The sequence below is a fragment of the Lissotriton helveticus genome, chromosome 7 (assembly GCF_964261635.1).
Source record: "Lissotriton helveticus chromosome 7, aLisHel1.1, whole genome shotgun sequence".
NCBI lineage: Eukaryota > Metazoa > Chordata > Amphibia > Caudata > Salamandridae > Lissotriton > Lissotriton helveticus.
In genome coordinates, this window is record NC_136068.1 from 1,005,375,891 (window position 1) to 1,005,401,948 (window position 26,058).

Sequence of the window (26,058 nt, forward strand, 5' to 3'; positions counted from 1 at the left end):
GCTGTGTAATGAACCGGGTAATGTGTAAGAGGCCTGGCAATGATAGATGCCCCTCATTATATAAATGACCAAGGAACCCTCCTTTTCCCTTTATCAGGCGTACCTCATGTGCCCTTAAGTTTGACCTATGCTTGTGCTTATAGTCTGCTTAGATGGTACTGACCACAACAGATTATGCTCTAAGTATTATTGTGGGCCACAACTGTTATATATGTTTGAAAGTACATAACAAAATAATGCTATGGTGAACCATACATCAGTGCTTCTTAGCATATCTGCATATCAAAAGCAGTTTGCTGGTTAGGTTGTTTCCAATCTGTGACTTGTAAGCTGAGGATTGTGCTTGAGAGTACACCTGCCTTTCTGGGCTCTATTATCAGGATGTGCCGAGGGGTGCAGTTATCTAGGAGATAGCCATATTACCAACTATCCGCAGAAGTGTATATGCTCCTGTGTGCTTCTAATGCTGGCTCGTAGTGAGTTCCTGAGCTTTGGCAGCTTGAACTAAGATCGAATGATAGACAGCATTCACTTCTGATGTGTGCAGTAAGTGATCAATAATAGGGAAGATCTTCTTTGCCTGCCTCAATTCTGAATTGGGCTTCCAGTAATCGTGCTATCCCAAAAAACTCCTGAGTTCTGCACCAGCGTTTAAGGATATGAGGGACTATCCATTATATCTGGTCATACACTTTTGGGCCTTTCCACTGCAATGAAGAAGCGGTAATTAAGATATTTATAGGGACCATCTTCACTAAGTTGTTGGTCATCTAACCCAGCAGTGTAAAGGTCTTGTCTTTTGATTCAGAGTCTCTTTCGCACTTGATAGGTTATAGATAATTGGGTATTGTCAGCATACATATAGAGGCATACCCCTGCTTGGTGGAGCAATTTGGCAAGGGGCCGCATGCACATGTTATACAGAAATGGGAAGAAGATTGATCCTTGCAGGACCCCTCAGTGGATGACCAATACCTTAAACACATACAAGGGAATAGTGACCTACTTGTAATCGACCTGAATTGAGAGCTTTTATCCACTTCAGGACCGACCCGCGATGCCCGCTGCTTCCACAGTTTTAAGCAAGATCTGTAGTATAAAATGTGACCGACAAGTCCAAGAGGACTATCATGTCCGTGTCTCCTTTATTAATGAACTGGCAAAGATCAATCAAGGTGGATAGGCCCACCAGCTTGGTGCTATGGCCTAGCCCTAGACAGTTCCTCTTGTTCCTCTTCAATTAGGTGGTTAGATATTGCAAACTGCTGAAGCTAAAACAGAGCTACTTTTTCTAAACGTTTGCTGTATAGAGATGGATTTAAACTTTTTCATGTCTGACATCCTGGCCCGGCTTCCTTAGCAAAGGTCTCACTATGGCTGCTTTCTAGAGGTCTGGAAAAAAACAAGCTTTAAGGAATAGTAAAAAACACAGCCAGGAGGATGTCACTTGCGGCTAAAAGGACCAAAATCATTTGGATAACCTGAAGGGCGACTGTTGGTTATGGTCTTCAAGAGTTGCTCTTCTGTGCTTTGTGTGAAGGTGTCTAGATAGCACCCTGTCTCCAAAATAGATTCCAATGGTGAAGCTGTTGTAGGACTTTAATCAATGATGTTAGAAATTGTCTCTGAGGCATACAGTGTAACATTGCCACAAAGGACATCTGGTAGTATTTTTAATTTTATGTTCGCAAAATTTTGAAGTTCCGAGACCAGGTGAAAGAGTTCTTTAGAAAGTTTGGTGGTGTTATGAATTTTTTCAGAGAAGGACATTTTCTCAACTTATATTTTTGTTTTATAAGAGAGCATTATAAAGTGGTACTCCTCATTACATGGGGTGGAGTAGACTATTCATGATTTCCTTTCGACTCTCCATACTTCTAATTTAAGGTTGCTCACCTGAAAACCAACCATTACTTTTGCTTTGCATGTGTGCAGATTTCTTTTCCCAGTATGGCAGTCTTTCATAAAAAATAGCAAGGAGCATGGAGTTGAAATGAAGCAAAATGTTAGGGTTGAAATCTATTGATGGTGCTTCTTCATGGACCTGTAGATTATTTATTAATGTTATGGCAACTGTGTATGGGAGGAGAAGATTGTAGTTGCGCCTGATGATTGACGCCAAGGTTTTACAAATACCGATGGGTTTTGACAATTCTATGTGAAATGTGATTCCAGAGTTGTCAAACTAGATTGGAGGGTTAGTTTTGTAACCTCAAATTTGAATGCCAAGGCAAAAATGAAATCCAAAATTTGATCTCGAATGGGAGGCTTATAGTTCCGAGATTTAGTAAGTTCTGACATTTGTGGGATGGTTTAAAGAGAACTCAAACCATAGGTTTAAACCCCAATGGCCACAAGATTGTATCTATTAATAGTTAAGAGTGACAGTTATTCGTACAGGGATGTGAAAGAGGACCCAGGGAAGTTAGATGGCCCATTAATCAGTGGTGTGTGTAACTCCGGGTAGCCGATTTTAAATAAATGCTGATACGAAGTACTTCCAGCTCAGAATTCAGTTGCTGAGGGAGTGTTTTGATTTTCAGTGATTCGTGCGTGATAACTGCTTTACCGCCTCCAATTCTGTTCAACCTGACCTTTCTAAGGATTGTGAAATTAAGAGGAACTAGCTCGACCAAAGAAGGAGCAGTAATTGGAAAGTCAGGATTCTGTTAAAACAGCCAGTCAGGCCAATGTAGATCAATAAAGTCATTGATTTGATTTCTATATTTAAATGTTGAACGGGCATCACATACTATGGCATCAATGCGAAGGTTAGAAGCAGGGTTTATTCCACTAAACGTCATATACACAGCAAAGCCACAAGACATTTTCAGGTCAACGATTTTTTTGCATTTCCTTAACCAACCTGTTGATACTTAGATTCATGTAATTCTAACCAGTTTACAAAGTGACTGATAAACAAAATGTTTTCCTGCTTGCCAAAAGTTTCCTAAACAAATCTTCAGAGGTGGACATTTGTTTATACATTAATAACTAATATGTAAATGTGTGTTTCTGATGGATACATCTGCCTGGGAGTATACAAAAGGTGAGGAATCCACAGGCAGATACTGTATCCACCAGAAAAAGCGTTAGTGAAGGTAAGTACCTTGTTCGTTTAGAATTGAATGTGAGTGCATGCACATATGTAAACGCTACCCCCTTAGCTGCTGGTGGGAAGTCTGGGTTCCCTATCAAAGGCGGCTGTGGTGAAATAGGGGTGGAGAGACTGTGTCGCTGTTGTACCCTATCCCACACTCCAACCATAGCCCACATGACTGAAAAAACATACTCGCCTTTCGGCCTATGTGGTTTTGGCAGCCATGGTATCTCCCAAATATGTGTAGCTGCTATAGCCTGGTAAATAAAACACCAATGTTTTTCGGTGAGTGTACTAATAGCTGAGTTGCGCCGACTGGTAGTAGCAGCGCAGGTTCGGAACACCTAAGCCCCCTGCAGATAGGGGAAGGTACGCACAGGCTCTGGCCGTCCTCTCTCGCCTTCCGTTTCAGATGAAATTTCACGAGTGATTGTGCCCTGTCTAGGACCTGTGGTGGGGGGGGCTGGAGAGGCAAAGATTGCATGACGCATAGGAGCTTAGGGAGAAGCATAATTTTAACCGCTGCCTAGCGTCCCAACCACAAGAGCTTGTGGAACTTTCTCCTGGTGAGGATGTTCCTTGCCAGCGTTAAGAGGTTCACATAGTTGTATGTGGCAGTGGCTGTGAGTGTGGGATGTATCTGAAGCCCAAGATACGAGATGCCGCTCTTTGCCCCACGGTACGGGTGTTGGCCACTGAGTCAGGTCCGCTCCATCTCTGAGATGGTCAGGCTGAGAAGTAGGGATTTCTGGGATTGATTTTAAGCCCAGACTCTACCCGGAACGTATTCGGCTCCAACAAGACGGTTTCCAAAGATGTCTCCAGATCAGTGAGAGTCAAAAGTACATCATCCGCATAAAGCATTATCGTGTGTTCCCGTCCCCCCGCCACTATGCCAGAGATCTGACGGTAGGTCCTTATTCTCCCTGTAGATGGCTCCTTATAGAGCATAAAGAGAAAGGGGGCAACCCTATCTGGTCCCCGGCTCTATTGGAAAAGTGGACGATCTTATCCCGTTCACCCGTATGTTAGCTTGTGGAGCGGTGTAGCATGATTGGATCCAACCTCGTAGTCATGGCCCAAAGCCCAACCGCTCCAACACCCGACACAGGTACGCCCAGTGTACTCTCTCAAATGCTTTCTCAGCATCGACCGTCAGCAGAAGTGTTGGAACACGTGACCTATGTGTCCTGTCAAGGTGGTGGCACAATCTTTTTGTGTTGTCACTACACCCTCGCTCTAAGATAAATCCGGCTTGGCCGGAGTCAACTAGCCCTTGTACATAAGGGGCGAGCCTGTGTGCTAGAATACTGGTGAAGATCTTCGTATCAACATTTAGGAGGGAAATTGGTTGATACGAAGCTCAGACTCTAGAGTTTTATCCATTTCCGTAATCAAGGTGATAGTTGCCTGAAGCCTGTTTTCGGCAGTCCACTCTCCCCACTGAGTGAGTTATATAGTCTTCCTAAAATTGGGGCTATCTGAGGGCCAAAAAGTTTATAGCATTCCACCTCGTACCCTTCCGGGCCCGGTGCTTTGTTGGGTTGTAGGGTATTAATTGCTAGAAGAACCTCCTGAACGGTGTTGTCCTTTTCTAACACCTCAAAGGCAGTCTCTTCCGGCACTGGAGGAGCACAGATGCTAAATAAGGTTTGGTGTCTGCATTTCTAAGTGATTCCACCTTATATATAGATTCCTATAGAAATCTCAGAACTCGTTGGCTATATCTATGTCGGGAAAGCACATGGTGCCATCTGCTCTTAGCATCCCAGAGACCCTTTGGTCTGCCGCCTACGCGCGAAGCTGGTGAGCTGGCATGCGCTTTGCTTTGTTACCCCCAGCATAATACTTCTGGCATATTTTAAGAAGGGTGTACTCCGCTCTCCCCATGTCTATTGCACTCAACTGCTTCCTTGCCACAGTCGTTGGTGGCGGATCGCTACAGAATCCGACCGAACATGAGCTGATTCTAGGTCTTTAATCTGGGTTTCCAACTGGTGACGTTTCTCCTTTTGCTCCCCGTTAAACCTTGCTGCTATGCCCAAGAAGTCTCCTTTCAGGACCACTTTAAGTGTTTCCCATAATGGGTTGTTGGGCGTCTCTGGAATATTGTTATGTTCTAGGTAGGTGCGTCATGCTATCTGTGTGTCTGTCCTTATTTTGTCATAAGTCAAGGAGTTTTGTGTTCAGTTGCCATTGAGTAGGGGTGGGCGCCTGTCCTCTGTGGTTAAACCGCAAGAGTAGGGGGAGTGGTCTGAAAGTGACGCTGCCCCAAAGTGTGTATTGCTGGTGATCCAGGGTGCTGTGAGGAAATAATCTATACGCGCATTCGTCTGGTGAGACGCCGAGAAGCATGTGTAATCTGCTATGGTGAATGTGTCTCTCCATATATCTGTGAATCCTGCCTTGCTCAGCCATTGTCTGGTGCCTTGTGTAATTCCACATCCTGTCCCGTCCTCGGACTGATCTGTCCCTGCTAGGGTCCATTGCTATGTTGAAATCTCCTCCCACTACTATTTCCTTATCTGGGGAGGTGAGCAGCAGACCCATGGCATCACTAGAAATGCTTCCTGTCTCTCATTCGGGGTATATATTTTAGCAATTGTGTACCTAGTTCCATGTAGCGTAACCTTCAACGCCACCAGCCTTCGGGGAATCTCCGTAAGGAGAGACTCCACTTTCCCCGCAAAGTGCGTCGCAAACAAAATCGCTACCCTGCCCTTTTTGGTGACCCCTGAGGAGAAATACTGCCTGTCAAACCAGCGGGATCGTAGTCACCCCCAGTCACTTTGAAGCACATGGGTTTCTTGTAGCATACAAATGTCACATATTGAGTCCTTAAGGAAGGCAAAGAACGCCTAACCTCTTGGCTGGGGCATTAAGGCCTCGGACATTGCGGGTAAACAGGGACACCACCATGGACACCCCTACATAGCAACTTTTGGTCCGTCCATGCCCACCAAACCTCCCAGTGTAAGTGCCTGGTTTTGTGAGGAACAATCTAGGTGTGAGGTATAGAATGAAAGGAAGATAGGAGCAGATACAGAGCAGTGATAGTGAAACAAAGAACTTTCCTAATGGGGGTGAGGGTGGGGGGGGTCACTCAAAAGAAGAGAAAACGGGGGTCCATGTCACTGGCAAACACAATCACCATCAGGCAACAGTAGGGTGGAGCCCTGCCAGACTCCTCACCTCTGCTTATTAGAGGAGGCAAACGCCCAAACTATCCTTGGTTATTTCATATCGGACAAGTGTGGGAGGCCATATGAACAGAAGGGGATCAGATCCCTTCCACCTATCATCAATGGTCGTCTGCACCGTCCATCCGGCCTTGTTTTTGCTGCAGTTGGTGGAGTAGCAATGAGCGCTCCTCCCCACTGTCTTTCTCAGTGGGTTTGCTCAGCGTTGTCTGTCTTAGTCGTAATGGGCAGTGGGAGCTCCGATTTCTTTCCTCCGACTCTGTGGCTCTGATGTCCCCTGCTGTTAAAATTCTGGGATGCCTGGCAATTTTCGTGCTTCTTTTAGTTTGCAAAGCATCCGAAGTTCCTCCTGCCACACAAACTGGAGGTGAAAGGGATGGCCCCACTTGTACTGAACTTTCTGGAGCTGCAGGATTTCTGTGAGAGGCTTAAGAGCCCAGCGGTGCAGAAGTGTTATCGGCGAGAGGTCCTGATGCAGCAAAACCCGAAGAGTATCTATCAAATCTCGGGCCTCCGCCATGATCGCTTCCTTCTGGCGGTAGTAATGTAGGCAGCTGAGTATATCTTGTGGTTGGCGTGGCTTTGCTGCTGGCCTACCCGCTCGATGCGTACGTTCAAGGTCGATATACTGATCCCGCAATGATATTGCCTCGTATTTGGAAAGGTGAAGGACAAAGTCCTCCAGGCTGCCAGTGACTGCCTGCAAAGGGACACCCTTAATTTGGATATTGGAACGTCTGGATCTGTTTTCCAGGTCTTCTATCTGGTACCGGAGCGCCGAATTTTGTTCGTGTAAGGTCAGTAATTCCTGGCGGTGGCCCTCTAATTCCTCCTCCCTGGCATCCTGATTTTGCTCCATTGAGGTCATTCTTTGATCCGTCACTTCAACATCTTGTCGGATCCTCCTAATGTCAGAGGTTATATAATTTTTGAGGCCTGCGAAATCGCCACAGAGGGACTTGAATAGCTGTTCAAGGAGTGCTTTGGTGATTGGGGAGTCATCCCTCCTAGCCTCTCCACTTCATGCTATTTCCCCTGCCGATCCAAGTCTCCTGACCCTGGAGCTGCATCTGTCTTTTTTGTAGCAGACTTGGTGAGCATATATTTCACCGACAGGTCTTTTTTTGCTGACCGATGGGAGGACATGGTTACTGGCGTGCTAGTAGTGACGCTGTGTAATGTCTTGGACTGCTGTTATGGCGACATGGCGCGCTGTGGCTCTAACTTCCATTGAGGACCCTAGTGGCATTCGGGTGCAACGTCTCCAACTCTCACCCCTGTCGACACAGCACCACCCAGGGATGCCAGTATGCGATTTAGCCCTGTGTCCTTCCAGCGGCCCACCAGGGACTTACATAGCCGTGTGTAGGGATTCAAGGAGATCTGCAGGAGAGTCCTGCAGCTGGGGACCAACATGCAGGTTATCCGGGGACGGGACAGTCTGCTCCCGGTGGACCACAGAAGGCCACCACCGCGCGCCCTCATCTCCTCTTGGGGTCAGTGTTATAGATGCCAAGTGAAATTAGGCCATCTTGTCGCCGCCACCCCCTCCATCCCTTTACGACCGCCCATCAGGGCTGATGCCTCGACACACAATGGCTAAAGCCTAGGTCACACTGCACGAGCTGCCCCGGGGCCCCCGTCAGCGCGAGAGTCAGCGGGTGCAGTCCCACCACCCAAGCTCACAGCAAGTTCCAAGGGCAACAAGGGCTCCAGGGCGGGCCAGCCTATAATATTAGGGCTGCAGAAATCGTGGGAGCAGATCCTCACCCTGCAACCCTCCTCCCAGATTACAAGTGGAAACAGGTCTGGCGTGCCCCCGGTCGTCTGATCACGGGCTGCTGGATGTACTGTCAGTCCGCAGCCCACTGCATGGACAGGGCCTCAACCTCCACCCACCTCCAGTCCACGGTGCTCTCCCGTTGCTCCCACCCAGGGCCCCCTCCCCTCCCCGAGTTCCACTTTTACTATCAGCCAAACTCACGGTTGTCGATCAGGGAGGGGATCGAGCCACTATCTGCCACCAGGCACGACTAAGCCAGCCACAGGACATCGCTGGATTCGCAAGTCAAGAACTGCGCCCGACCTGGCCGCCCACCCACGCTCTCACCTCCTAGCCGAGGCTCCGCGGTTGCACACTCCGCTGCCTCAGGCACCTCTGTCTCTGAAACACCTCGGGCAGACTGCCCCCCGTCTCTGGGGGGGGGAACCCTCAAGCTCCTGACACCTTGAGGTCGCCTCCTGCTCAGTGGCACCGTTTTATGGCCTATCATCCGGAAGAGCCCTGATGGCTGCGCCTTACTCCGCCACCATCTTGGTCAATCCCCTGGTCGAAGGTTTATAGCAGGATTCCTTGTAGGTCTGTAGGTTTCAGTCTGCACCAGTGTAAGTGGGATTACCTAGGATAGACTTGTCAGCCTTGTCCATGTCCTGGACGTGAAGACATTCTGGCACGATATGGTAGCTTCATTTGACCTAGTCCCAGACAGAGGATATAGAAGGCAAAGGATTGAACTAATTCATGTATTCTACAGAGTGCTCTCTATACGGTCTTTTTAAGGGAAAGATTTCTGTTTTGCAACTTACTTTTGTGTGCTGGATTCAGTCCCTTAGCGTCTGAAACCTATTATGTAAAGAGTGCTCTGCAGTGATCCAGCCATTCGGTCTGTGGAGTTTAAGTCTAATTTGCCAGCTAAATTGGTTAAAACATGGATCAGTTTGCTTTTCTTAGCATACAATTTTCCATGAAGTAGATAGAGTTTTGTTATTGGCAATTGTAGGTTTACGTTTCTGAGTTGATTACTCATGTAGCTTTTTGGATGGTATGAGAGTTAACTTCTCTCCTTCTTACTCGTTCAATTTTATTTTATTATTATTTTTTTTTAATTTCATTTCATTTATATAGCGCAGACAGCTACCCAACAAAGGGTTTCCCGGCGCTAGTAATCCAGTGATTTGATTGGTTCAGGTTCTAGATGTTAAACAACCAGGTTTTTAAGGCCTTCCTGAATTTCATATAGTTGGTTTCCTGCCTAAGTGTCACCGGAAGAGTGTTCCAGAGTGAGGGTCCGAGATATGAGAAGGATTTTCCACCCATTCGCGCCAGCCTGATTTTAGGAATCACAAAGTGGTTGGCTGTGGCTGAACGAAGGGTTCGAGATGGGTGGTAGGGATGTATTAGATTTTGTAGATACTTGGGTGCATTGTTGGTTGAGATCCTATGCATAAAGCATAAAGATTTAAATTTCACCCGATTTTCGATTTTCAGCCAGTGCAATTCGCGGATGTACTTGGTGGTAGGTGTGGAGATGGGAATTTTCCACAGTAATCTCGCGGCGGCATTTTGCACTGTCTGTAATCGTCGGGTAGTGGCCTTATTGGTCCCCAAGTATAGCACGTTGGCATAATCAAGTCTGGAGGTTATAGGAGCGTTGATGACAGTTTTCTGGATATTTTTGGGCAGCATCCAACAGATTTTTTTTTCAAGTAACAAGAATAACTTTTCTGACTACTTGATGGACTTGGCTAACTAGTCAGGCGCAATGTAATTGATCCTTTTGAGCCCAGGTTTAAAACTAGAATGTTAGGTCATGTTGCACGTTTTTTGTAAAGAGCAGCATACACAAATGACTTCGACGCCTGGCCTTTTAGGGCTTAGATTCACTGCCATGTGCCATTGCCATAATTACTGTATCCTTGTGACACTGGGTCAAACGACCGTCCCTGGACTCTTTAAGGTCGTGCAACTCGTTTTAGTTATGTCCGTGTTTTTGCTTCTGGCACTCTTCTAAAAGACCTATGTTGCTGCGTGTAAGAGTCTTTGAAGTACAGTGTTTGGTAGTCTTAATTCAAGTCTGTGTTTGGGAGACTTAATTAAAGTCTGTTTGTTCCTACAGATAGTTATGCTTAGGCTAGTATCTTAACTAGTTCTTTCTTGTCTCCTTGTTATTGGAGTTATCTGTATCCTTTAGTATATTTCCATTTCTCTTGTGCCTTGGGTCTGGAATTTCCTGAATCTTGAACTAGTTTGACACGTGCCAAGTTTCCTTGGTCCCATGTTCCCTGTTCTATTGCCCTAATTTAGCTCTGTTCCCAGTGTTAAGCGCTCATTACAATTTGCCGTTTGATCTGTGGGGAGACTCCAGGGCAGGAATTTGTATTTTTGGACGGTATCTCTGTATAAGCTGCTGAGCTGAGACGTAGTTCTCTTGTGGGGCAGTTATTTTCGTTGAGACCTTTTGCTCTTTTCCTATTTTTTTTTCCAGAATTGTGGGTTACTCGCGTTTGAAATCGAAGCTACCCTCTATACCCGCGATGCCTCTAGCTGTTTCATAACTATCTATTTAATAAGAAGCACTGTTAAAATTGCCGGTCTGTTTCTGTGAATCTGTCTATCGCTTATAGGAGTGAGAAGAAGGGTTTGTGATGTTATTGGCCTCTACAGTAGAAATAATATGGCTTCCTGGTGCCCATGGGGTACTTCACGACTGCGGACCTGTTTAAAGCTGTCCAGTAATGCTCTGCCATCGTACAACGTTCAGTCACTGCATATTTATTGCGTTACCCACTTTTCACTGATTTAAAATGCCTGACTAGTTTATAGCCATCCTACTCTAGGCTAGGCCTGTGGGAAAGATACCCTGCGCGGGAAGTGTCAGTCTGTGATCGGACATTTACCCATCAAAATGCAGCCACCTCATATTTTTCATAATCATTTTATGCTTTCTACTTGTAATGCTTTTTCAGTTGCATTTTTGCAGACAAGGTTGGCAGCATTTGTGATACGACAATGGATTGTTTGAGGTCAAACAGCAACTGATCTGCATTACTTTATTACAGGATTTCCAAGTGCGGCAGAGAAAAAACGTATTCTTTGATGGGAACATACCTCGTAAAAAAGACTGGCATGATTTTGATGCTATCCGGAGAGACTTGGAGCGGACAGGTACAGCACAAACAGGATTTTGATTCTATATAGGAATTTTTCTTATCTGACACCGTATCTGTTTTTATTGTTTTTCTACTTCTCTATTAGTTCATTGGTTCATGAGTCTTTAGTAAGATTGTTACTTTTCTTATTCTCTTTTTCCTTGTTTTATGCCTTATGGGCAAGATATACGCAGGTAATTTTTAAATGTGCTCCCATAGGATTACTCCTAAAGTTGGGAAAGAGTTATAATTGTTATGGTATTCAAAACTAATCCCAATTGTGCTCTTGAAAATGTATCCTAATTGTCCATTTCCAGAAATCTGGAAGTGTGATTTATAAACATGCACACGTTTCATCAGGTGGAATAGTCTGCAGATGTGAACACACACATTTAACTTTTCTCTTCACTCCTCTGGGAGACACCTTCGCACTACACCCACATTAACAAGCATTGGCAAAGCCAATAAGTCTGTCCTGCGGCGGTGTGCTAGATTATTTAAATGCAAGCTTGCACCACAAAATTAATGGCAAAATGCCATGATGCCACCTGAACGTGTAGTTATGTGTATGTTCTTTCTAAAGCACAAACCTATCAAGAAGGCAACAGAGTTTTACAGAATCAATGGCAAGAATATAGTCCATGAGTGACAGGAGAGGTGCTGGTTTGTGAACAGTTAATGCATTGTGATGTACTGCTCTTTAAAGAGGAGAGACTTGCACTCGTTCCTAAATTGGAGCAGTACTGGGGGATGGGTTCATGATGAATACAACAAAGTTGTTGCCGATCCTGGGTGCATAGAGGAAAAAGACCTTTGGCCTTATTTTTCAATTTTCCACTTCTTAGCCTGCAGTCTGATGGTGTCCTTTTTGTGGGTGTGCAGGAAACCAACAAGGAAAAAACTTGTTTGCAAGATGAGGAGGTTAAGGGGGTGCTGGTTCTTATCGCTTTGTAAAGAATGGAGCTGGTTTTGAAAATCGAGTAGAGCTGAAATGGGAATCAATCGAGTTCCATCTGGATGGTGGGGGGTGTAATGTGATCATATTTCTTTAGGCCCTGGGTGAGACGTGCTGCGGTTTGTAGAATACCCTTAAGGGGGTGTCAGTGTAGAGGATGGAAGGGAATGAAGCGGTGTGTTATCACCATCCAGATACAAGAATTTAGTGGCATGAGTAGTTCTGAAGTTGGTTTCTTGAAGAATTGTTTTGCCCGTAGGGGCATTTCCCTTTAGATTTTGCGTGCCCTCCCCATACATGTGATGGCTTCTCCCCATGCCTCTAGGGCTTACCTGTGTTGCTGGGAGCAACTGTTGGGTTCCTTTCCCCTTTAAAGATAGTGCATGTATTATCGCGACCCTAGCTTTCCTCGTTCCAGCCTGAAACTCTAGTACCCCTTAGGGGTGAATATCCAGTCATTTATGTGTGCCGCCTAGTAGTATGCTTCTATATTGTGGATAACGAATCCCCTATTATATGGATTGTACCGTAATGTTTTTATTACAATTCTAGGTTGCCCCCTATTCTAGAGCAGGTTCCTCAAGTCCTCCTCCAGTCTGGTATACACCTCCTGTGGAGCACAGTTGCAGATGTTCTGCAGAACGTATAACAGCTTAGGGTGTGTAATCATTTTAAAGATGGACGGTCGGCCCAGAAAGGTGCAGGCAGTCCTCTCCACCTCTCAGCATCCTCCTGAATGTTTTGCAACACCCTACTCAGGTTTTTTGTGGAGGCAAAAATCTCTCTTCGGTTTCATGGAGATCCCCAGGTTCTTCAATCCATCTACCACCTGCCAGTAGGCTTTGCAGGAGGAGGGACAAGTCCATCTGTCCCCTGGGTTGATATCATACCAACTTTCCGGTACTGAGGTCTGAACCCATACTTCAGTAACATTTGCTCCAGAATGGGGCTAGTGCACCGTTTCAAACGCCTTCTCTGCACTGAATGCGAGGAAGATGTGCACGGCTAGTCCATCTCACACCTCAGCCAGCCAGTTGAGGGTCAGTCGCAGATTATACAGCGTTGATCTGTCAGGCGTAAATGGCGACTGCTCTCTGTGTATCAGAGGGGTTATTACTTGCACAAGCCATGTGGTTAGTATTGTGTCAAGAATCCTAACTTCGATATTAAGTAGGGATATCAAGCAGTACGACTTGCAGTGCTCCCTCGGTCTACATTGCTTTTGAGATCACGACTGTAAAACCACATGTCTAAACTTAAACTACTCATCAGGAGAATGAGAGTTCTGTAGCCCTGCACCCCTCATCAAGTTTAAACCCCGAAAATTCTCAAGTTAACCTGAACAACCTGCTCCTGTGTGCAGTACTCTATGGTATGTTAAAGATGAAGTTTGCGCTCATTTCCACCAAGTGGTTGTTGGAGGGCGTGGGGTGGCAATCTCTCCCTCTCGCCGGTCCCTGCCTATGATTTCATCTCAGTTAAGCTACCCCCAGTATCCACGTGGTGATCAGCCTTGGTGAACTGATGTCTCTCATGCTTATTTTCTAGGTTCGTAATTGCTACCGCAATGGGGTGCAGTTCCTTTGACCGGTCATTCGTTCCTCTCCCGAGAAGCCAGGGGAGAACAACGCCGGTCCCCCTCTGAGTCCAAGGAGGTGCACTGCTGTTCCTTGGGCAACTCTCCCTACCACAAATTCCCCCTGCCCCTTGCTTTTCACTGCGACCTCTCCTCCAGATCCGCATTGTTTCCTTCGGCCATGCTGCATGGCTGCTTTGTGATCTCAGGCCAGTCCGTCTACCACCCTGCTCCATCAGCCAGTGACGTTCTTCAAGCAATGCCCAAGCCTCTGCTGGTAAGTGGAAGGAAAGGGTCTTCCCCTGATACAGGACTTTAAACTTTGCTGGGAATATGAGCATACACTGAAGTTGAGGTGCCCGCCACTGAGTCACAGGTACAGTGTTGCCTCTGGACCTCCCACATGTAGTCTGAAAACACAAGGATTTTTTAGTTATAGTGGTGGGTTCGCCACATGTTCTAGACCTGTCTCAGGATCATATTGCGGTCTTGGAAGTACAGAAATGTTGTGATCACGGATCTCCGGAGCACCTGCAGGGGGGCCTCCCGCCCAGTGCTCTGTGTGCACGTTCTATTATAAAGTTGATATTGATTTTTAATAAACTATTAACAACCAGAAAAGGACGGATCACACATCACCTTTCCAGACTAGACACACAAGGTTTGTGCTCGCTATGCCCTTGATCCACCCCCCATCCCAAGCGCATCATTGTATTGACTGTAGTCGGCCCTGTATTCTCGCACACCTGTTATTCGGTCCTCGGTCCCTTTGCCCCCTATTGGACCTCCTCAGATGCTCGGTACAGAAGGTAGAGACGCGCTGGTTCCCAAATATCTCGTGACCTGTTTAGAGTCAGCATCAAATACCAAAAGGTCAATGGTGGTTCATTGCATCACAGATCCATTCTGATAGTGTGGGCAGTGGCCCGCGGCCCCATTTCATTGTCACTCTGTACCTTGCCAGCACCAGGAGCAGTGGCGTCAATTTTCGTTCTGGGCCTGTCCTTTTCACGTAGTCTAGCAAGCCATCAGTGGTGGTAGCATTAGGTGTGCCCACCATGCCGGTCATCTCCCTTCCAAACCTCACCCAGTACTCACTGATCCCCTTGCAGTCCCACGCTACATGCTTCGGTCAAATTAAAAAATAGATTTAACTCATGGACAATGATTGGGATTCACAGACTGCGGTAAATGTTCATCTCAAGCTTATGTTGCAGAATGAACACATGGACATGAGGTAGTAATTAAAATCTTTCAGGATGTGGGTGATTGGCATGCTTCTGTTAGAACACATTTCAGAATGAATGTCGAGAGCACCATTTTGTGTAGTTTCGAATTCCTTTTTCGTATTTTTTTTTAACTAAGCATTGTATAAAGTGTTTGTGGTGTGTTAAATTAATTTATTTGAAAGAAACACGTTCGCTCTAGATTCCTTACCTTAGAATTACCCCCTGGTGTCGGACTGGATTCGGAAAGTTTTATCGTCAGCAGTACCTCTGCGCGTCGGAAGGTGGCCTCGGTCGGCTCAGCTTCCGTCGTCGGCGTCGTGGTCGCCGGGATGATGTAGCAGCAGCTACTTTGATGCCGCCCTCGTGCGCTGACGTCAGTCCTTTCTTTTTCCACGCCAGCCAGCGCAGATCCGGGAAGAGCGGTACCTCAGTAATTTTTTGACTGCGTTTTTCTTGACTTTTGTCAACGTCTTGTTTAGAGTCTCCGACTCCGAATAGGTGCACAAGGGATGCCCGGTTTTTAGGCCAGTGGGAGGCTGGATTCAACATCACCATCCCCACTGGCACTCCATCACATCGGACACCTGGGTTTTGCAGATCGTCCAAGATCGTCCAAAGGGGCTACTCTCTCCCCTTCGAGACTACCTCTCCCTCCATGCCACTGTCTTTTGATCACATGTCTGAGGATCATTTGGCGCTTCTCCGCCAGCAAGGCTCCGCTCTCTTGGCTAAGGGAGCTATAGAGAGGGTTCCTGCGCCAGAAGGTGGTTATGGTTGTTATTCCCGCTACTTTCTGGTGCCTAAGAAGGACAAAGGCATGCCGCCTATCCTAGACCTCAGGGCCCTCAACCGCTTCCTCCGGAAGGAGAAGTTCAAAATGTTCACGTTGGCTCTGCTCCTCCCTGCCCTCGACTCCGGAGACTGGATGGTGGCATTGGACTTGTAGGGCGTCTATTTCCATATTCCCGTTTGCCAGCCCACAGACGCTATCTACTGTTCATGGTGGGCCACGAGCACTTTCTGTTCACCGTGCTCCCCTTTGGCCTTACCAGTGCCCCTCGGGTGTTCACAAAGGTGATGGAGGTGGTCGCAGCTAATCTGTGCAGATCAGGGGTTCCAGTCTTCCACTATCTAGACGACTGGCTGTTGAAGGCGGGCTCGTCGCAGGCTGTCGTCTCCCACCTCCAGACTACGGTGGACCTCCTGCATTCGCTGGGGTTCACTATAAATGTGCCAAAGTCACACCTTACTACCTCTCAGACGCTTCCTTTCATTGGAGCTGTTCTGGACACAGTGCAGTTTCTGGCCTATCCTCCTGAGCAGCGAGTCTGGGATATTCGTGCTATGTTACTGATATTTCAGCCTCTATCTGAGATTTCGCTGAAATGACTGTGAGACTGCTGGGCCTCTTGGCCTTTTGCATCCTGCTGGTGGATCATGCCAGATGGCATATGCAGGCACTGCAGTGGAACCTGAAGTTCCAGTGGGCGTAGCATCAGGAGAATCTTACTGTCTATGTTCAAATCTCAAAGGGAAATGAACAAAAGTTGCAGTGGTGCATAACAAACCATGCTTAGGTCAGAGGTAGATCCCTCTCCCTTCCCCAACCAGATCTAACGGTGATCTGACTGGGACGCGTTACTCATGGGATGGGACGCCATCTGGGAGAGGCGGAGATCAGAGGCATCTGGTCTCGAGCGGAGTCCGGGCTCCTTATCAACCTGCTGATGCTCCGGGCGATCGGACTGGCACCAAAGGCATTCCTTCCCTCTCTCAAAGGGAAAGTGGTGCAGGTGTTCCCAGACAAAAACACTGCCAGGTGGGTCTGCAACAAACAGGGTGGGGTGGTGTCGTGGACCCTATGTTAGGAGGATCTTCACCTCTGGACATGGCTGGAACATCAGGGCATAACATTGGTGGTTCAACACCTGGCAGGTTCTCTGAATGCCAGGGCGGACAAAGGCCGCCATTGGTGCTTGGTCGATCACGAATGGTGTCTTCATTCTGGGATGGTGCAAGGTGTCTTTCAGCATTGGAGAGAGCCTTGGTTATATCTGTTCACCATCGAACAGAACGTGCAATGTCAGCATTTTTGCGCATTGGAGTTTATAAGGCGGCACTCGCTCGTGACACCTTTCGTTGCAAGTGGAACTGCGGCCCCCTGTACGCCGTTCCTCCTGTACCACTTCTGCCCTGAGTGCTCAAGAAGATCAAGCGCGACTGGGCCCAAATTAATCTTGTGGCTACGGCTGGGCACGAAGAGTCTGGTACCTCGAGCTCCTGAGCATGGCCATCAATCCTCTGATCAGACTACCCCTTTGGGAGAATCTTCTGTCGCAGCCGCAGGGGACTGTACCTCACCCGCACCCGTCCAGTTGCCACCTCGTTGCGTAGAGATTGAGCAGCGACAGTTGACAGCTTTCGACCTTCCGCCCGAAGTCTGTAATGTCATCTTGGCAGCCAGGCGTCCCTCCACTAAATTGGTATTCACCTGTAGATGGAACAAATAAAAGTCCCCTATTGTAAATGGATTCTTTAAGGGCATTACTCATCTATTTCCTCCCTCTCCTTTCAGAATACCCCAGTGGAACTTGAATCTTGTTTTACCATATCTTGTGTGCTCCCTTCAAGCCTCTTCATAACTGTCCTCTTAGGCTCCTTACTCTGAAAACTACCTTCCTTGTGGCATCACCTCTGCTCGCAGTGTGAGTGAGCTGCAAGCCTTGTCTTCCAAGCCCCCCTTCTTTTCTGTGCATCCAGACAAAGTGGTGCTTAGAACAGGCCTTTGTTCCTTCCTAAAGTGGTTACTCCCTTTCATGTAGGACAATCTATCACTTTTCCCATCTTTTTTCCGCCTCTGCACCCTTCCAAGGAGGAGGAGAGACTCCATCGCTGGACTCTAAACATGCTCTATCATTCTACCTTGACCGCACCAAAGATTTCCAGCTGGATGATCAACTCTTTATTGGGTATGTAGGTGCCAAGAAAGGCCGGGCAATTCCAAAACGTACCATCTCTCGAAGGGTTGTCCTTTGCTTGAAGATCTGCTACGCTTTCGCGAAGAAGGATCCTCCAGTGGTGTGTGCTCATTCCACTAGGGCTACAGCAGCCTCCACTGCCTCGGCACTTCGAGTCCCACTCCTTGATATCTGCCAGACGGCAACATGGGCATCTTTGCACACGTTCACCAGACATTACTGCCTGGACAGCCAAGTCTGGAGGGACGGGTATTTCACCTGTTCGGTCTGCCAGGACTTGGTTCACAGACCCTCCTCCGGGGATGGTATTGTTGGGGTATCTATTCTAAGGTAAGGAATCTACAACTAATTGTCTCTTTCAGATAAACAGGTTACTTACCTTCAGTAACAATGTATCTGTAAGAGACATAGGTCAGTTGTAGATTCGTTACCTCCCCACCCATCCTCCCCACTCTGCGAACTGACATCTAGGGATAGGGACTACGTTAGAAGGCCCTAGTTCTGGTGCACCAGCGGTCAGTGTCTTTCATGGTTCTGCGCTTAAGGCGTGCAAAGCCGTGTCAGAACTGACGTCCGCGCGCAGGGGCGGGAACTAAGTAGGCCCCGCAACGTCATCCCGGTGACCATGATGACGGACGCGGAGTCGACCAACGCCACCTACCGACGTGCAGGAGTACTGCTAAGAAAAATGTCCGGATCCAGTCTGAAGCCTGGGGGTAATTCTAAGGTAAGGAACCTCTGTCTCTTACAGATACATTGTTACCAAAGGTAAGTAACTTGTTCTATTCTGCTATTAGACAGAATTCCAGGAGCCATGTTCTAACATAATTTATTATTTTGGATTCTTCCTATTCATGTTTCGCGCCCTAGCTCTCTGTCTCATTGTCTTACATTGGTTTCAGAGAATTAACTTTTGCTTTTTTACCCCCAAAGGCAATGGAGAGCAGGGGAAGCCATACCCACTGACTGATGCTGACCGAGTTGACCAAGCTTATAGGGAAAATGGATTTAATATTTATGTGAGCGATAACATCTCTCTCAACCGCTCGCTTCCAGACATCAGGCATCCTAAGTGAGTACTTTAACTGTAGGTTTTTCTTTTGTATTTATGGGCGTCTGTCAGATTTATGCATCTAATGATAATTATTTTTACTTAATAAACCCTCTATTTCTTCAGCTTGTGTAGTTTAATTCCTGAGATCTTTTTTTGTGAGAATGGCAATCAAAGTGCTATCTGCTTGACCAGCGTGCCAATTTCACTGCATAAATTGATCGGTTTGCCAACCTTTTTCGTTGCCTTTAGTCTTTGAATTGGTTTATTATTGAGTATTTTCTGTATGTTTCTTCCTACACTAACCTTCATTGGCACTTCCTTCTACCCCTGGTTTTAACCAGAGAATTTTTTTTTAAACTGACTGGGCTAGAGGGAGCTGCGTGCCTGCATGGAGAAATAATAGTGCTATGGCACCAATAAGAGAATTTTGGAGGAATCTGATGCGTAACCGGGAAGCTTGAAGGCTAGACGGAACAAGCATTTGCAATGCAATAGGTCTCACATTAGGAAAGTTTGAGCTATTGGTATTGTAAATTACAAATTTGTTATTTATGTGTTGGTTTTGAAAATAGCGAATTTAATAGCTTTGTCATTTACAATGCCAATAGATTTAACTTTTGCAAATGTGACACCTATAGCATTTGAAATGCAATATGTGTTGTATTTACGTGACTTAGATGTATTGATATTACAAATAGCAATAGCTTAAAATGTTTTAATAATTAATACTTAAATAAAAGTTATTGTAATTTATAATGACAATAGCTTAAACTTTTGTAAATAACTTTTGTGAAGATTATGTTCAGTGTATTTTATTGTGACGAAAATCCAGGAACAGAAGTGAAATATTAATATCTTTTTGTGACATTTGTAATAAAGCTTGAAACATTGAGAGAACATATTTGAACCAGTTGTTGTTGAATGGTTGTACAGATTGATGCTGTGGTGGCGCTGAGTGATATTTTGGTGGCGACGAGTGATGCTGTGGCATTCAGTGATGCTGTGGTAGCGCATAGTGATGTTGTGGTGCCCCTGAGTGATGCTGTGGTGGTGCTGAGTGAGTGCGATAGATAGAGGGAGGACGATAGATAGATAGAGGGAGAAGATAGATAGAGTGAGCACGGTAGATAGACAGATAGAATGAGGGCGATAGACAGATAGAGTGTATTTAAGTTGCATTGAGTAGAGTGTAAGTATGAGGTGTGTAATTATATGGCACAGAGTGGTATTATGTGGAGTGTATTTACGTTGCATTGAGAAGAGTGTAATTATGTGGCGTGTAATTATGTGGCGCTGAGTGGTAATATGGGGAGTAATTTGTAATTTGTAATTTGCATTTATATAGCGCATTATCACCAACGGTCTCTAAGCGCTGAGAGAGAGGATCCTGCTTTGGATTACTGGTAGGGAGGCAGTACTTTACTGTGTGACCCAGGCTTCCTTGAAGAGAATGGTTTTAAGTGATTTCCTGAAAGGAAGCAGGGAGTGTTCCTTTCGGAGGTTGTCAGGGAGTTTGTTCCAGATCTGTGGGATGATGGTAGAGAAAGCTCTGCCTCCAAGGGATACCAGGGAGTGTATGTTGTATTCAGTAGAGTGTAATTATGTGGCATGTAATTATGTGGCACTGAGTGGTGTTTGGAGTGTATGTTGCATTGAGTGCAGTGTAATTATGTATCATTTAATTATATGGCACTGAGTGGTATTGTTTGGAGTGTGTGTTGCATTCAGTAGAGTGTAATTGTGTGGCGTGTAATTATCTGGCACTGAGTGCTATTTGGAGTGTATGTTGCATTGAGTGCAGTGTAATTATGTGGCACTGAGTGGTATTTGGAGTGTATGTTGCATTGAGTGCAGTGTAATTATTTGGCGTGTAATTATGTGGCACTGAGTGTTATTTGTAGTGTATGTTGCATTGAGTGCAGTGTAATTATATGCTGTGTAATTAGGTGGCACTGAGTGGTATTTGGAGTGTATGTTGCGTTGAGCACAGTGTAATTATGTAGCATATAATTATGTGGCACTGAGTGGTATTGTGTGGAGTGTATGTTGTAATCAGTAGAGTGCAATTGTGTGGCATGTAATTATGTTGCACTGAGTGGTATTTGGTTGTATATGTGGCATTGAGTGCAGTGTAATTATTTGGCGTGTAATTATGTGACAGTGAGTGTTTTTTAGAGTGTATGTTGCATTGATTGCAGTGTAATTATGTGGCGTGGACATATGTCGCAGTGAGTGGTATTTGGAGTGTATGTTGCATTGAGTGCAGTTTAATTATGTGGCGTGTAATTATGTGGCACTGAGTGGTATTTGGAGTGTATCTTACATTGAGTGCAGTGTAATTATGGGGCGTGTAATTATGTGGCACTGAGTGATATTTGGAGTGTATGTTGCGTTGAGCGCAGTGTAATTATGTAGCATATAATTATGTGGCAGAGTGGTATTGTGTGGAGTGTATGTTGCATTGAGTGCAGTGTAATTATGTAGCATATAATTATGTGGCACTGAGTGGTATTGTGTGGAGTGTGTGTTGTATTCAGTAGAGTGTAATTTTTTTTTCTTTTTGTTTTAAACATATTTTCATTGGCATTTAAAAGTTTATCAGAACAATTTGCAATTCAAACACATTCAGACAAGTGATATATAACACCAGTCATAGCTGATGAGCTCGTTAGCACAAGGTGAAGCTGCTCGGTATGCAATGTGTCAACAGTGATAGTTGGAACTGTGTGTATGCCATAAACAAAAGAAAAAAGAACCCGGGATATAATAACCGGGGAGAGGCACAGGGAGGTACTGGGTATAGGTGTCAGATGCGGTGTCTGAATGTCGTGAGTCTCACAAATGTATGCACAAATACACTATAAAATTATGGGGAGGATGGCGTGCAGGCCAGGTGCGGGGTCCTATTGTGATGTAGCGCGCAGTGCGACTGGCAGCATCACGAATGTGCCGTCGGGAGAGGTCTAATGTTTATGATTGTGGTTTACCCAGGTGGTTGGGGATCTGCTGGGATGGGCGCACTGGCGCCCAGATCGTCATTGGGTGAGGATTGCTTGAAGCGGTGTAACAGGTGGGCCCACTCCATGGAGATGGGGTGTCTACGTATCCCCTTTACTTCTTCCTCACGTAATGTCTCCTCCTCTGCGTCTCCCATTTATGCATTGCTCCTACCCATGCCGCAAGCAGGGGGCCTGTGGGGGATCCCCAGTGCATGGTTATGCTCCTCTTAGCTAGTAAAACGGCAGCAAAGTGAAGCGGAGGTGCACTTTGTGATGTTTCTGTGTGCAAAATATGCCTAGCTAGCTTCCCACGTGTTGAGGTATGCAAGCCTGTGAGATCTCCCAGGGTGTCATGAATAGTTTGCCAGAAGGATCGGATGATGGGGCAACTCCAAAGCATGTGATGAAAGTCTGCATCCCGCGAATGGCATCTGGGGCAGAGGAACTGCGTGTTAGGGTAGAATTTTTCTCATGCAGTGGGCGTCCAATTTCATCCTCCCAAGTGGTGCGTAAAGTCGTTAAGGGTGTGTTGGTGAGTTCCCGGAGGGCTTTATAAAGCCATGTGACTAGGTGTCGCCCCACTCCCATGTGCAAGACCGTGTGTATGACTGGATGTGTGGTTGGCTCCCCGGCCACAAGGTTGTGAAATGGACTAGCTCTCGAGGAGTTGTCGGTACAGCAGGAACTGACCCGGGGGAGACCGTAATCGTTGACGAGCCGTTGAAATGATTTGAACTGTCCATCCTCAAATAAGGATTCCATGTCTGTAATCCCAGAGTCTGTCCATGCGGTGAGCATGTTAGCCATGTAATGGCTTTCGCCTTTGGGCCATCCGACTAGCGGGAACATAGGGGAGTTAGGGGGTTTCCCCAGTGCCAGGCGATGCACTCTTAGCATGCACTGGCGGGCTACTGTTACTTGTAGGGGGTATGTTCGCCTTGGCTTGGTACCGGGTAGAAGAAGGCGGGTCATTTCTGGGATAGATATTCGACCAGTCATGGTGTGCGTCTCGTCCGTGTGTCTGCCTGCCATCCAATAAGATGACCATTGAAGTTGTGCCGCAAGGAAATAGGACTCGAATGATGGGGCTCCCAGTCCACCCTGTGTAGTAGGTAATTGTAGTGTCCTCAACGCTATCCTATGTCTACTAGGTCCAAAGATTAATGTGCTGAGTATCGAGTTTAGTGCAAAGTCCTGAAAGAAGGTTCTGGGCGGGATCACTGGTAAATTCTTGAAGTGGTATAACAACCGGGGGACGTAGGCAAAGTTATAGTCTGGTTGACATGAAAATCAGAAATAACCTTGGGAAGAAACTTAGGGTGAGTACGCATAACAACCTTAGCAGCATGAAATACAGTATAAGGTTCGTGGCAACACAACGCCTGAATTTCACTCACCCTGCGGGCCGATGTAATGGCCACGAGGAACGCCGCCTTCCAGGACAGGTGCTGCAACGAAGCCTTATGAATAGGTTCAAAAGGCTCCTTCATCAACATGGACAGCACCACATTCAGTTCCCATGAAGGCGAAGGAAGCCTGACAGGAGGAAACACTTTCTCTCTTAAGTGTCTGTGCAGGTCTGCATTTTTCGACACTTGAAGAGATTATTTTTGATTGCTCCGGGGTCCACGCACATGGGCGGGACTATTCACTAGATTATGACTATAACAGAGATACCCCTACTACAGAACTGGAGTTACAGGACAGAAACTACTCCTTAGTCACCGTGGCGAGGTGCTGCTTGGCTTTAGCGAGTGCCCGTTCTAATGTCCGCTTGACCTCTATTATTTGTTTAATACATTCTCCCCGGGCCACTACTTTAAATGTGTACCATTCCACCAATGCCGAGGATGCTGTGCCAGCATTGTGAGTGAAGTAGTCTTGGATGCTTTGCCCCTGATCGTGTTTAAAGACCTGATCCGTTAGACAGTCTCGGGGCAGACGCCAGGTAGTGATAGATACTTTATTGTGCATGGTTATTTAAAACCTTTACAATATAGAGGAAGGAAAATTCAATTTCTAAAACATAAGTCAAATTTAAACATATTATAACACAAAATCCGTCCATAAAACAAAAAGCAGAATGCTTGGAGTAATATCAAAAACACCGTTAAAAGAAGCTTGAGATCTAGTTAAACAGTCTATTTATCATAAAAAAGAGAAATTTAAAAACCAAGAAAGGTTCTCCATCAATGCCAGCCAAAGGGAGGAATAAAAAAGTGCCGATGTTAAGTTATAATAACAGTACAGAGTGTCCCAATTTATAATTATTGTTGGTCGATATGTGGGAAAGTCAGGGTGACACTCTGGTGGTTGATCATCAGGGGATCCATGGAGTTCAACCTTTAGACTTTTTACGGTGCTAGTGAATTTGTTCAGTTTCCTTCAAAGTTTTAAAGCAGGCCTCCGCTTTTTCAAGGAATTTTACCATTCTGCAGCTCAGCTGGATGTCGTCTCCTTTAAAGCAGGCAAGAGCTGCTTGCCTGCAGGTTCGTATGTTGCGAATATTAAAAAGTGGTCGCAGGAAGACGCGTCGATTTTGGGCGAGCTTGGTGCAAGTGATGATCAAGTGAACAATGTTTTTCTTGCCTTTCCCGCAGAGACGGCATGTTGTTGTAAGTATGGTAAGTATGGCCGTAACCATGGAGGTAGGTGGGCCGCTGACGGCAGGAGACCTAGGCGAAATTTCAGAAACTTCTCTTTTATTTTTTTTAGTAAAACCGATCTGAAGATAGGTTTGAGGCCAGGACGTAGTATACGATTGGAGCGTAAGCCAGCCGTGAGCCCGCTCTGATAGGGAGGCTTTGTCCTGCAACAGTGATTCCTTCCGGACTGTCTTGTTGACCACCTTATTAAAGACTGCTGTAGAGCATGGAAGATCCCAGAGTTGCTGTAAGCCAAGGTCCTCGATAGCAGCCTCCAGGTACCGCCTTGCCAAGCATGTTTCTTTGTTTTGAAGTTCCTTCCACAGGAGAGCGTTTAGAGTATTCGAGTCTCCCCTGCTTATTTTGTGCCAGGTTTTTATGTAAGCTCCCTTGCGTGCCAGCTCTTCTTTTTGTAACCCGAGCTCTAATCTTATTTGGGCAGGGGATGAATACCTTGGGAGGCCAAAGATCATACGTAGTGCTTTTGCCACTGTTCTGTCTATTAGAGGAGCATCCCTCCCTCTCATAGATTCACTGCCATAAGTTATGGATGGAATTAACTTAGCCTGTATCACCTTAATAAGCGGATGTAAACTTGGGCCGGAGACCATATTTTTTAAATTTCTAAGACTTGCTGCGATAGTTCGTCCTCTCCTTTTTATGGCTTCGCACTGTGGCACGAAATTTCCCTTGTGGCCAATAATAACTCCCAGGTATCGATATTCACGGACCATTTCTAGCTTTCGAGATGACAAAAGCCAGTTTCGTGTTGATTTCTTTTTGTAGAGGTTAATGCACATAACTTTAGATTTTTCGCGGTTGATGGTAAGCATATTCGCAGCGGAGTATCTTGAGGTGATATCCAGCAGCCGCTGGAGGCCAACAGGGGTCCGGCTGATGAGTAGTAAGTCATCGGCGTAGAATAAATTAGAGATCTGTGAGCCCCCTAACTTTGGGGCGTGCGAGTTGCATTCATTCAGCAACGTAGATAGCTCTCCCATAAAAAGATTAAAAAGTGTTGGGGCCAGTACACAGCCCTGTTTTACTCCTGTGTATGTAGGGATCTTTTTTGTAAGAAAGTCCCCAGTGCCCAGCCTAACTTGCACCCATGTCTCGCTATGTAAAAGAATTAGTTGGTTTAAAAGCTGCGGAGAAATGTTCAGCTTCTGTAACTTTTCCCACAGTAGGTTTCTATTGACATGGTCAAAAGTTGAGCTATAGTCGATGTAACACAAGAAGAGTGGATGGTTTGCTTTTAGGGCTGCTTCAATTAATAAAGAGAGTGCTAAAATATTAGTAGAGGTGCCCATACCTTTGCAGAAACCTGTTTGGTTGTATGGGATTGCTGAAACGTCGGCTGCCCAAGATGATAATTCTTCTAGAAGCAGACCCG

General features: G+C 46.1%; 1 protein-coding gene across 3 annotated transcripts in view; it reads left to right on the plus strand.

Annotated features, from left to right (window-relative positions):
• The window catches only part of GALNT10 (polypeptide N-acetylgalactosaminyltransferase 10), a 688,264-nt gene that overhangs the window by 180,186 nt on the left and 482,020 nt on the right, over positions 1-26,058 (plus strand). For all 3 annotated transcript variants that reach the window (XM_078653659.1, XM_078653658.1, XM_078653660.1), the window contains exons 2-3: positions 11,140-11,245; positions 18,901-19,039. In XM_078653659.1, coding sequence (XP_078509785.1) covers positions 11,140-11,245; positions 18,901-19,039 — 245 coding nt within the window. The remainder of the gene's footprint in view (positions 1-11,139; positions 11,246-18,900; positions 19,040-26,058) is intronic.